This window comes from Tachysurus fulvidraco, chromosome 16 (genome assembly GCF_022655615.1).
Source record: "Tachysurus fulvidraco isolate hzauxx_2018 chromosome 16, HZAU_PFXX_2.0, whole genome shotgun sequence".
Lineage (NCBI taxonomy): Eukaryota > Metazoa > Chordata > Actinopteri > Siluriformes > Bagridae > Tachysurus > Tachysurus fulvidraco.
Genome location: NC_062533.1, coordinates 13,805,153 through 13,818,143, shown reverse-complemented (window position 1 = coordinate 13,818,143; position 12,991 = coordinate 13,805,153). Strand labels below are relative to the sequence as shown.

General features: G+C 37.3%; 1 protein-coding gene across 3 annotated transcripts in view; it reads left to right on the top strand.

The window, feature by feature from the left end:
• Positions 1-12,688, top strand: part of LOC113648255 (serine/threonine-protein kinase D3) — a 50,825-nt gene extending 38,137 nt beyond the window's left edge. For 2 of the 3 annotated variants that reach the window (XM_027155366.2, XM_027155365.2), the window contains exons 11-19: positions 957-1,233; positions 4,642-4,694; positions 5,140-5,212; positions 7,410-7,516; positions 7,649-7,810; positions 7,928-8,026; positions 8,150-8,417; positions 8,659-8,744; positions 9,924-12,688. In XM_027155366.2, the coding sequence (XP_027011167.1) occupies positions 957-1,233; positions 4,642-4,694; positions 5,140-5,212; positions 7,410-7,516; positions 7,649-7,810; positions 7,928-8,026; positions 8,150-8,417; positions 8,659-8,744; positions 9,924-10,097 (1,299 nt within the window). In that variant the 3' untranslated portion in view covers positions 10,098-12,688. The remainder of the gene's footprint in view (positions 1-956; positions 1,234-4,641; positions 4,695-5,139; positions 5,213-7,409; positions 7,517-7,648; positions 7,811-7,927; positions 8,027-8,149; positions 8,418-8,658; positions 8,745-9,923) is intronic. The other variant, XM_027155367.2, reaches the window with a different exon arrangement.
• The last annotated feature ends 303 nt before the right edge of the window (positions 12,689-12,991 follow it).

Below are 12,991 nucleotides of genomic sequence, written 5' to 3'. Positions count from 1 at the left end.
CTGAGGTGAACGTTCCATTTATACAGTTTGCCTGCTATTTCTGTTAAAATACCCAGACTGCTGTCTGTGTGTGTGACATTTTTTTACGCCTCTCTCACAGACAGGCAGGGCTATGGGTGGACTCGTCCCTCTCTCTCTCTCTCTCTCTCTCTCTCTCTCTCTCTCTCTCTCTCTCTCTCTCTCTCTCTCTCTCTCTCACACACACACTCACTCTCTCTCTTTCTTTCTTTGCCTATCCAACTCTACTCTCCAGCTCTTTCTCCTCTTACCTTTTTTCCATTTATCTTAATTAACCCTGTGACCTCTGATAGACTTTTAGATAATTACCCCTTCCTTTGAAGTATGATTAGGAAATGTGTGTGTGGTGTGTGTGTGTGTGTGTGTGAGAGAGAGAGAGAGAGAGAGAGAGAGAGAGAGAGAGAGACAGTGAAAGAAAGAAGGAGAGAGAGAGAGAGAGAGGGAGAGAAAAGTTATAAGGAGTCAGGGTGGGGGTCTTCCCGCTCTCCACAAACTCAGGCGGGGTGTTGCTCAGACTGGCAGGCCGCCAGCGTGGCTCGTGCCCGTCCTGCCCTGTAATCCGGCGCCCTCTCATGTGGCGCTGGGCTCTGACCACAGGCACCCTGGCTCCTATTGGCTGGATCCACACTCCTTCCCTCTTAAACGGGCTTCTCTTCATGGGCGGGTTGGCCTCAAGGAAGGAAGGTGGGATTTTTTTTGGTGTAGAACTGAAAGAAAAGCTTTCTCAGTTTATTTCTGAATAGAGCGGTGGAGACAGAGAGAGAGAGAGAGTGAGTGTGTGTAGGGATTCACAGAACAGCTTTCCTGACAAGATAAACTGGAAAAGAATTCAACCTCTGCTGTCTGTGTGTGTGTGTGTGTGTGTGTGTGTGTGTGTGTGTGTGTGTGTGTGTGTGTGTGTGTGTGTGTGTGTGTGTGTGTGTGTGTGTGTGATCCAGGAGATCCCGCTGTCAGAGATCCTGCAGGTGGAGCTGGCACAGGACTTCAGTAGCCTTGCGCAGGGAGGAAATCCACACTGCTTCGAGATCATCACGGACAACATGGTGTATTACGTAGGGGAGAACACGGGCATGCAGCACACCAGCGCCATGCTTGCAGCATCTGGAGTTGGTCTGGAGGTGGCACACGCCTGGGAGAAGGCTATTCGCCAGGCCCTGATGCCCGTCACCCCTCAGCCCAGTGTGTGTAGCAACCACGGCCAAGGAAAAGACCATAGTGAGTAATACACACACATAAACACACACACAATGTCTCCAGTTTTCCAGTAATTCCTGCATTTGGGTTCATTAGAATTATTCCCATCATATTTTGTTGTAGTTGTGACCTGTAACGCTTTCGAATAACAATGCTGTCAGTGCAGTTATTTAATAATAAGTGAAGCCTTTAATAATTAATAAATTATTAATATGTAATACTATTACATATTATGTACTACTATAAATCTAACAATGAATATGTAAATATAACATGCTTGGTTATATTGCATATATATGTGCATTAGCTACATGTGCATATCTTTATATATGTAATGTAAATATAATGTAAATATTACTTTTTAGTGCAAATAGTATTGGATTAGTATTTCGGTATTCTTTGTTAAAAAGAAAGAAAGACAAACGTGAAAGGAAGAAAAGTACAGAAGTGAGATTTATGCAATGTAATGAAAACAGAGAGGAAGAAAGAAAAAAATAGAAGGGATGGGGGCATGAACTTTATCATTTACAAAGAAAGGAAGGATGGAAAAAAGGAAAGATAACGAACCAGAAACTGGAAGTTTAAATATTATAAAAAACATAACTTGATGAAGAACTGGAAATCCCAATTAAGGCATTCTCAAGAACAAATATAGCCACAAAATTGGTATTGTCCTTGCGGTAATTGTATAGCATATAACTGAGTGATTATTAGAATAGACACATATTCACATTTTGCCTCTGACTCGTCTCTATCCTTGAACTGCATAGCAGTCTGGCGTATTCAATTCAAACGTGACCCAGGATGACCTAGGCAGTGTAGAGTGGTAGGGCCTTACCCCCACAATGCCCTGCCATTGCCCCTGCCCCATCCCCAACAATGCTCATTACAAAATATCAAGATTATTATCCCAGGTAGGATAGGTAAGCATTCCTTAGAAAATGAACAGGATTGGGCAAAATATTTTCAGGAAAGAGCAGGATTGGTCAGAATTCCTTCAAGAATGGACAGGGTTGGTCAGAAGTCCTCCAGGAAGGCAGGATTGGTCAGAATTCCTTCAGGAATAAACATGATTGGTCAGAGTTTATTGAGGAGTGGGCAGGACTGGTCATAGTTCCTTCAAGAGTAAACAGAATTGGTCTGAATTCCTTCAGGAATAGGGAAGGTTGCTCAAAAATGCTCCAGGAATGGTCAAATGGTTTGAGTTCCTTCAGGAGTAGGATGTATTGGTTAGAACTTTATCAGGAGCCAAAATGATTGTCAGAGTTCCTTTAGGATCAGGCAGGACTGGTCAATAGCTCCCAAATTCGATATTACAGTGACCCAGATACAGCTACTCTTCAGTTTACTACACTCACACTGATAGTAGAATTGAAACCAATTTTGCCTTTGACTAACCCTGACCTGCATAGCAGCCTGGCAAAATCAATAGTTCCCAAACTCGATATTACATTCACCCAGGATGACCTAGGCAGTGTAGAGTTGTAGAGCCCTACCACCAGATTGCCCTGCACTTGCCCCTGCCACATCACTAACAATGTGTTCTGACAAAGCACAGTGCAAGAGTGCAAGTCACTCTGATCCTCTATATCACCTCTAATTGAACTAACAAGAAAAATGAAAAGGTCAGGGTAATTTAAATTTGCAGCTGATTTAATGAAAACCATGATTCACAAATTACATGTTGTAGGACCATTGGGAGTGGCAACTCTTAAACTTTTGGTCCCGGTTTGACATATACACTCTTATAACTGCATACATTTTCTGTTAGTTTTACAGTATTTACTGTCATAACATCTAAATGATATGGTTTAGGGTAAATAATTGACTGATATATGATTTTTGGGCTAGGGGTTTGTATGGGTCTAACTCTTAGAGCCATAATGACTTTTAGTATTCTATAGTGGCAAAATTGAAATGATTTAATTATGAAAAAAAAAAACAACATACGTTGGCTGTATACACACCAGAGTAGAGGCATGCATTAAGACTGTGGGTAACCCAAGGGAATAAGTTGTGGGAATGGGTGGATTTTACTTACATGTAGGCAGGTGGGGCAGGAGCAAGTTAGTGGGACAAATTAAGTTAACTCACATTGTATTCACATAGCTACTGCACAGTGCTCCAGGGTTTATCATGGTCAGGATCTGAACAAGACCAAATGCTCATTACAGAATATCGAGATTTGAATTCCTTTAGGTTGGATTGGTCAGAATTCCTTAGAGACTGTACAGGATTGGGCAAAATATTTACAGGAGAGAGCAAGATTGGTCGGAATTTCTTCAAGAACGAACATGATCGATCAGAGTTCATTGAGGAGTGGGCAGGACTGGTCAGTAAACAGAATTGGTCTGAATTCCTTCAGGAATAGGGAAGATTGGTCAGAAATGCTTCAGGAAATGTCACATATGGTTAAAATTCCTGCAGGAGTAGGATGGATTTGTCAGAACTTCTTCAGGAGCCAAAATGATTGTCAGAGTTCCTTGACGAACAGGCAGGTTTGGTCAAAATTCCTTCAAGAGTTTTCAGGAATGGTTTGTACAGGATTGTTTAAAATAATGAGCATTGAAATTCATTGTTCATTGCATTCAGTTCGTTGTTCCAACTCAGGTTTAGATCAGATGTATGCTAAAGTCCAGGATCCTATTGTTATATCTTTGTTATCAGAATAATATTTGTGTTGTTAGACTTTAAGTTTGACTGTGAACAAGATTGAATTTTCACCTAAGGCTTAAATAGGATACTCCATGTCAGTTTGTGTGCCTCTAATATGACAGCTCTGTAAATGTAACATGGGCTGCTTTGTGTTCAGACTAAACTGTGGGAGCAGATTGAAGTCTTGTTGTTGTGACCAGTGATGCCTTTTTTAATCGGTGTTTTGTAGATCTTACTAGAGTAACTTAATTATTGCCCATGACTTCTATGTGATACTGTGTGTTTAAAATTGGATAAAGGCTCGATGTGGTGTTCTGCTTCAGCAAATACGCCTGGTTTAGCTGCCAGGCCTTGTGGCTCTGTACTTGTGTTTAAACACAAAATTAAACACAGCCATGCTTTGTAAAGGTCAGAGAGGCGTGCGGCTGTGCACATAAGCTTCATTGGAGTCAAACTGCTGCAGAATTGTATGCTTATGAGAAACTACGCTTAACTGTACATTGTCTTGTTATTGGGGTAAAAAAAAAAGAAAGAAAATCAATTTTACTTTATCCATTTTTTTTAATTGAGTGGAGCTTGAAGTAAACATGACATGAGATATCCCATGTGCCTGGAGATGTAGTGAAATACACTATGCAATGGTATAAAAGTCATTGCAATTTGTTAGAAGATAAAATTGCTTTAACCTAAGGATGCCTGGTTTTGCGTTCACATAGTAGATTTTTCTAATATGTTTACACATCATATTTAACACTTTTTACAAATTTTTTTTAGAAGAGCTGTCCATCAGTATCTCCGTATCCAACTCACAGATTACAGCAAATGTGGTGAGTGTGCACTATTTCTGTTGTTGCTTTTTTCTGCTTTTCATTTCCATTCCATTTTATTTCAAATGAAATAAACCTAATAATTGCAAGGATTAAAATTCACGCTGTTTAAGGTCGGTCTGAAATTATGGCAAATTTCTTGCTCAGTGTTTCTGTGCCAAGAGCAACTGAATGAGGCACTGCCATGTTCCTGTGCCATCATGATCATTTACCTTCACGTACAACTAGCAATAGTTCATTAGAGTAAAAGTAATAAATTAATAATCAGCTTGAAACCTTGTCATTTAGTGAGATTAGTTATGGGTTTATTTCGTCGGATCAGCACACATTAAACAAACCTGATGTTTCAATAACATCAGGCTTCTGTTATTTCAGTGTTTACAGGACATTGTTTTATTTGATGCTATAATATGGAGTGTTACTGACAGTATCATCTCTTTTGAAGGATATCAGCTCCGTCTACCAGATCTTCGCTGACGAGGTCCTGGGTTCGGGACAGTTCGGGATCGTGTATGGAGGTAAATGGATTTGATTTACACTGTATGAAGACAACGGGGTGTAATAGGGAACCTTTAGGATCACAGCGCTGAGTGCACGATAATACAGGGTCTATAGAGGAGTACACAATGTACAAATAGAACAGCATCAGTGTAAAAAGACTGACAGCAAATGACATTCATATTAAACCTTTATTAGTAGCCGAAAACAAGCATTCCATTCAGCATATACACATGAAAGGGTATATTGTATGGTAGAAAGGGATATAGAGTGCATATAATTATATAATGTTATATATGTTATAAGATTATATTGAGAGCATACAAGAGTGTATATAATATATAGGAGGAGAAAATTTGTATCAGTATACTAGATAAAATATACTGAGCAGAGAAATGTATATGATATAGGATTATAGACTGTATCTACGTTACGTATTTAAAGGTGCACTTTCTGACTTTTACAAATATTTTGGAACATTATGTCAAAATGGTTTAAGAAATAATAGTTTAAGTCATTGTATCTAAACAAGTGTATTTTGCAGCTGAAAAGTTTGAGGGCAGAGATTTGTATGCATGGGTGGAAATGAGGATGGGTTCGATGAGATAAATGATAAAAAATTAATCTTATTCAGCTCCATCAACATTCATAGAATCCAATTGCAGTCCAATTACATAATGCAGCTGTATGTAATGTGTGTACACGTATTATGAGGGTTGAGATCATATAGCGCATAAGTGAACATAGTGTATAAAGTTGTATAAAGAACATAAGTGTATGGAGTGTGTATGAGAGTATATAAGGAACAGTGTATGAGTACTGTATATACAATATAAGCATAGAGTGTACATTAGAGTGTATATGAGAGTATGGTGTATGTATGGACCTCATATAGTGGATACTAATATAACATTATAGAATATATATAGAGAGTGTATAGAATGTATGAGTAGAGCATCTATAAGTATATAGTATGCATGGGTGGATACCATGTAATGAATATTCCACTATGAATATTTAGACTTAACAAGTATCTGGTTGTCTAGAACGTATATATGTGTAAAGAGATTAAGTTCATGGCAGATTGTGTATAAATATATGAGTAGAGTTATATTGTTATATACATTAAGTATAGTACAGTATTTATGATCGGCTACCTGGCATATGTTTTTTTTTTTATACCTTTAAATCAGTGCTACTGTTTCACACTGTAACCATGGAGATATACATAAAAGCTTATTCTGCACCTAGAGTAATTAATTTATTTTAATTACAAAGAAAGGAAGTATTGATGGACCGCAGAGATTATCAGTGTTGTAAGTCAAAGCGACAAGAACAGAGCAAGATAACACCGTCTGAGACGTAAGCATAACAACGATCAGATATAACGGCGTGGAAAGGGCTAGAAAGTTAAATACACAAAGATTATTTTTAACGTTGAGTAAATGCTATAGATTTAAATGGAGATAAAGTCTGTCAGCTTCAATTGAACCGAATTATATATAAGTGTATAAGTATAAATAAGAATATTTAGTATATAAATTTTGTTATAGATGTCGGTTTTATAGTCTCTGCATTATTGTCAGTAAATTTTTTTAAAATGTATTAGCATTCTGACCAAAAAATGAATTGTTTCAGAAAAATATGTGTATGTCAGTAAAGAAAGCAACATATTATGTAACAGTTATACTTTTCAGACAAAAAAATGATAATGAAGGCTGCTGGGTTTTGTACCATGCAATTTCCTTATAAAGCTGCACAAACTTGTACTACTGATGTTTTTTTGTCATGCCAAATACTGGCTTTTTTCTTTCTTTCTTTTTTTTTTTTTTTTTTAGTTTATTACTTTTTATACAGTATTTTGTGTTTAAATGTTTAAAAAATGTGTAAAAATGTTTGAAGTCATTAGTTTTTAAGGCATCTTTACAACATTTCTTTGCACACCCCTTAGTCTGTAATGTATGTAAGTAGAGTGTAACAAAGTAAATAAGTGTAAGGCGGTGCTTTTAGAGAGGCAAAGTAGGCCTTGTTTTTTTTTTTTTTATGTCCGTGCCATACAAATAAACTTTTATTAGTGGAACTCTTTTGTGTGCTCTCCTAATGAGTGTATTCACTCGCAAACAATATAGAGCGCTGATGGAGACAGACAGGCAGACTTCACCACCAGACTAGTTAATGTCAGTCACCCCAACATATTATGTTGTTTCACATTCACAGGCAAGCACAGAAAAACAAAAAGAGACGTCGCTATTAAGGTCATAGACAAGATGCGTTTCCCCACCAAGCAGGAGAGTCAGCTACGGAATGAAGTAGCCATTTTACAGGTAAGAAAGAATGTCAATTTTTGGAGTGTTGGATCTACATTATCTTTGTGATCCATAATAATTAAATTCTTCACATTTAAAAATAGCTCTCTGCCTACATGCACACTTTTTTGCTCTGTCTTTGTCCTTCAGAATCTGCACCACCCAGGCATCGTAAACCTTGAGTGCATGTTTGAGACTCCTGAGCGAGTGTTTGTTGTCATGGAGAAGCTGCACGGAGATATGCTGGAAATGATCTTGTCCAGCGATAAGAGTCGACTTCCAGAACGACTCACTAAATTCTTAGTGACTCAGGTGAGGTTGATACTCTACAAGTTAGGCTAGATGAATTTAAAAAAAGGCCATAAATACTGATAACATAGCAAACAGCTCCCGCTAATCTCAACATCATTATATGTTGATTTCCTCCAGATTTTGGTGGCTCTGAGACACCTCCATTTTAAGAACATAGTACATTGTGATTTGAAGCCTGAGAACGTGCTTCTGGCATCGGCAGAACCTTTTCCACAGGTGAGCACAGTTTTAAACCATTAGTATTAATCACATTAATTCAACTATAATTTAAATATTAAACACTTTAATAACATCAGTATTCATCACTTTTTAATATATATGTTGTCACACTAACCGTAGGTGAAGCTGTGTGACTTCGGCTTCGCCCGCATCATCGGGGAGAAGTCGTTTAGACGCTCTGTTGTTGGCACACCGGCGTACCTGGCTCCTGAAGTGCTGCGTAGTAAAGGCTACAACCGCTCTTTGGACATGTGGTCAGTAGGCGTCATCGTCTACGTGAGTTTAAGTGGCACCTTCCCCTTTAACGAGGACGAGGACATCAACGAACAGATCCAGAACGCTGCCTTCATGTACCCGCCCAACCCCTGGAAGGAAATCTCTGAAGAAGGTAGGAGGCTGCAGAGACACAGCGACCCAGAGAAAGGGTGTAGCTATCATTTTAGCTAAGGTGGAGGAGGAAGGCTTTTCTTGCATGCCAAAAGTATACTTAAGTATAATCAAGTGAAACTAATCTACAATTAGAAGCATTTATATAGGATGTACAATACAGTGCATTGTTAAGGCTAAATATATATCTAAGCCGAGATATTGTAGATCGGATGTCTAAAGATTCCCATTTCTTTCACCAGCAATTGACTTAATCAACAACCTGCTTCAAGTGAAAATGAGGAAGCGCTTCAGTGTGGACAAGTCTCTCAGCCATCCCTGGCTTCAGGTACACAGAAATTTCTTCATTTAATCTGTGGTGGTCTTAATCCATCAGGTGTCACTGTGGCTGAACATAAACAATATTGAATTTATGCATGTGTATAACATACATACAGTATGTCACATACAACATGCAATTTACTTACTTTTTTTACTTACCTAAAACATATTTACCCTTTTAACCTTGCCAAGGTTATCTTCGATTTAATAAATGCCATACTGTAGTTTGCTTAAAGATGTCTAAAGCTTTTGTGAATTTAGAGAAGTCTTAAATGTAATTTCTGTAGAAAATATCAAAATTTCATCATGTGAAGGCTTTTTGTAATATTTTTTATTTTTTATTTTTGGCAAAGGAAGGCTAAGGGATTACATTTAAAATACCTGTTAAAAGAATTGAGCAAAAATCTACTTTAACTGCAACAGTCCACCTAGTAAATTCATCCACTGTCCATTTCAATAGGAAAACCTGCACATTTTTGCAGTTATCCAATCAGGATGTCAGCAGTAACTGTAACAGTGGCGAGGATGTTACAGTGCCTTGCAAACGTATTCATACCCACTTTTCCACATTTTGTCAGGTTACAACCACACAAAAAAAAGGATTTTATGTGAAAGACCAACACAAAGTGGAACATAATGGTGAAGTGGAAGAAAATGTTAAATGATGTCATAAATTATGTTACAAATTAATATCTGAAAAATGTGGCATGCATTTGTATTCATCCGCCCTGAGTCAATACTTTCTAGAATCATCTTTCGCTGCAATTACAGCTGCTGTCTTTTGGGGTATGTCTTTATCAGCTTTGCACATCTAGAGAGTGAAATTTTGCCCATTATTCATTGCAAAATAGCTCCAGCTCAGTCAGATACAATGGAGAACGCCTGTGAAAAGCAATTTTCAAGCCTGGCCACAGATTCTCAATTGGATTTAGGTCTGGACTTGACAAAATATGGAAACGTTCAGAGGGTATGAGTACTTTTGTATAAAGACAATGTAGACCCACATAAGCTGGTTTGCTGATCTCATTGAAGATCACACACAGACTCGTGGATTAGGATAGTAATATATTGTATTTATATTATACACAACTTACCGAAACAGCACTCACTTATTCATCCTGTGTCAGCTGTCAATTTGGAGATTTGCAAAACAGAATTTAAGTGAAATATACTGCATTTCTGACAGGACTATCAGACATGGTTGGATCTGCGGGAGTTTGAGACGAGGCGAGGCGAGCGCTACATTACCCACGAGAGCGACGATGCACGCTGGGAGGAATACGCCGACGAAAGAAGTCTCCCCTATCCCAAACACTTCATCATGGCTCCCAACTTGGAGGATATGGAGGAGGACCCCTAGAGGCCTAGAGATTTACATATGAACATCACAGGAGCTCTTTTCCCTTAATAAACTGCTCACTCAGCCAAGTGTACAGACTGGCAGCTTTAAATAGGGAGAGTGTAAATGATCTGCCGGATGAAGCACACTTAGCGTGGACAGGCAGTGATTAGGAACGTGTGAAGAGTAACTCTGCGCACAGGGACATGGCGTATGCTTTCAGGTTGTTTATCTTTTTTGTAACATTCCAGAAACGTGACTTAATGTTTGCAGCCCACTCACCGCATTTAAAAAAAAAATCCAGCGTTTTGGAATGAACTGTAACAACCAATTGCACTGCCATTTCTCCCACCTTAGACGATGACGATGAGATGGGAACGAAAAAATAACTGGTGGACATGGGAACTCTGGAGCCTCCAGAGCGATATTTTTCTACTTTTATTGAGTCACACACTTTGGAGCATTTTACACCAGAATATTTTAATATGTTAGGTCTTTTTTTTTTTTTTTTTGCAGATGAAGTGATTCTAAACTGGAAGACAAAGCTTTATGCAGTTGGACTATTTGGTGAAATGAAGAGAATGCATATAATGAAGTCATTGCAAATATCAATGATTTGTGATAAAGTTCAGAGATTAATGACATGTCTGAGATGGAGCTACAGATTTGACTTCATGAGTATCTCTATTTCCATCTCTAGTTTTTTAACTGAAATCCACGGATTCAGTGTTTCATTTTGATATAAATGTGAAAGTTTTTGTGTCTGATGTCTTCTGGAATGTGCTAAAAGCAAGTAGTAAAATATTAGTCTATGGCTGGCATTTCAGAAATAAATGCTATGAAGGAATAAGCAAATGAAGATAAGCCTGAGAATCAGCCACTTTAAACACTATTGGATTGAAATCAGATGATATCAGATGGTGTGTGATCTGAAAATTCCTAAATACCGAGAAGACTTGGGACAAAGATTGTGGCTGTTTTTATGCGCTGTTTTTAAGACTTTCATCTTTATTTTTATTTTTATTATGTAATTTCTAAAATGTTGCTAATTCTCACAAACTGAACCTTTTGCCTAACACTGTTCCTCACATGAGCCTCAGATTGAACTGAGATGCTCTGAGATGCTTCTGATTTTTATTTTGTTGTTTTAAAAAATTCATTCCAGAATTTGAAACTTACACATTTGAATTTTAAAATAGTTATCTATGACAGAAAGACACATCAGTTATCCTAACAAGCTGTGTTTTATTTCTTTATTTCATGTGAACGCAGGTTAAGCAGGACTTTCCTCCAGCTTTTGCATTCAGCTTTCCCAGTTCCCAAAATTCAAAATGAAATCTTTTATTTTAAAGTCACAATAACCTTGATAAAAACATTTTTTTTAATTAATTCCTGTCAAAAGTCAACTTCTGATGTAGTGAAACCATGACATTTGTATTCTTGCATCATGAAACGTAAGAGCCAATCCGGTTCTGGTATGCAAATACAGGCAAAAAAACACTGGTACATGATTCATGTTAATAAAATCTGGATATTTATAAGGGAATGATTATGTTTCCAATATCAATTTTTTTTTCTGTTGAAGACGTCAAGCTGTTTATTTTTTAGTATACAAATGTTATGTTCATAGCCAGGTTTTGGGTTTCTTACTTAACGAGTTTTGGCCATCAGCTACAAATGTGGTGCCTGAAAATACATAGTTTCACTTGGTGGTATGATTTTAGCACAAAATGAACTAAAAAATATCAGAACCAAAATATAAAAATAAAGAATTTTTTGAATTTAATCTAAACATTCGATTCAACCTTCAAAACCGAGCCAAACTGTCCTTACTGATGTTTATCAGGCGTGACATCATGTGCTACGTAATAATAAAGAAATCTGAATGCTGCTACTGGTTTTAGCTCTATAACATTGCATTGTTCACTTTCATATCAGTGTCAGAATCCATAAGCAAATCTGTTACAGATGGTAACAACTCAACATGGTTTGAGGTGACATGGCAGTTTGTGCAGTGCTAAACTGATAACCTTTATGTTTAAAAAAAAAAATTGTTAGCAACATTAACATTGGGAATAATTGTTTATGTCACATTTGTTGACTATTTTAATATATTAAGTCTATTTTAATGCCTATTTAATGTGTTGAATTCTGGGAATTGTGGAGGATGTGCAAAGTGGTTTAGAAACAAACAAAATATTGCTGTTGTTGTCTTTCTGTACTGATAACAGTTTAATTCAGAATGTCCTTCTTTGCAGCCAATTCAATTTCCATGCTGTTGCACATTCGTAATTGGAATGGAAGCCTTTACTGATAAAGCAAAATTCAGAGGGGATCAAAGTTAGATGGATAAATAGAATACGCCTTTGATAATTCACTAGGGGAAAATGAGAAGGTTTGGAAGAATCCTATATTTTCATATATCAAGCCTTTGTGATATGCTGTAGAGAGATGAATTATGGACTTGCCACCATATTTTTATAGCATGTAACATTAATGACGTGATCCTGAGAATCTGTTAGTCCATTTCGCCACTGGGCCGGCAGCAATCGTTGTTTTTTTTATATTTTTAATATTCACATATCTAATAAAATCTTCGTCAGTACAACTTTTTTCATGGACAAGTGTGAACTGTTACTGTTAAAGGAACGTACTTTAATAGGAATAGCTGCTAAGTTATGCATCTAATCAGCCAATCATGTGGCAGGAACAATGCAGAAACTCATATACGTGCAGGTCAAAAGCTTCAGTTAATGTTCACAGTAAAAATAAGAATGGGGAAAATGTGTGATCACTGTGACTTTAACCGTAGCATGGATCTTAATACCAGATGTTTTATGAGAACATTAAGTGAAGTTCTCATGCTTTTACATGTATTCCTAATAAAGTGGACAGTAAGTGTATAGTAAATGGCA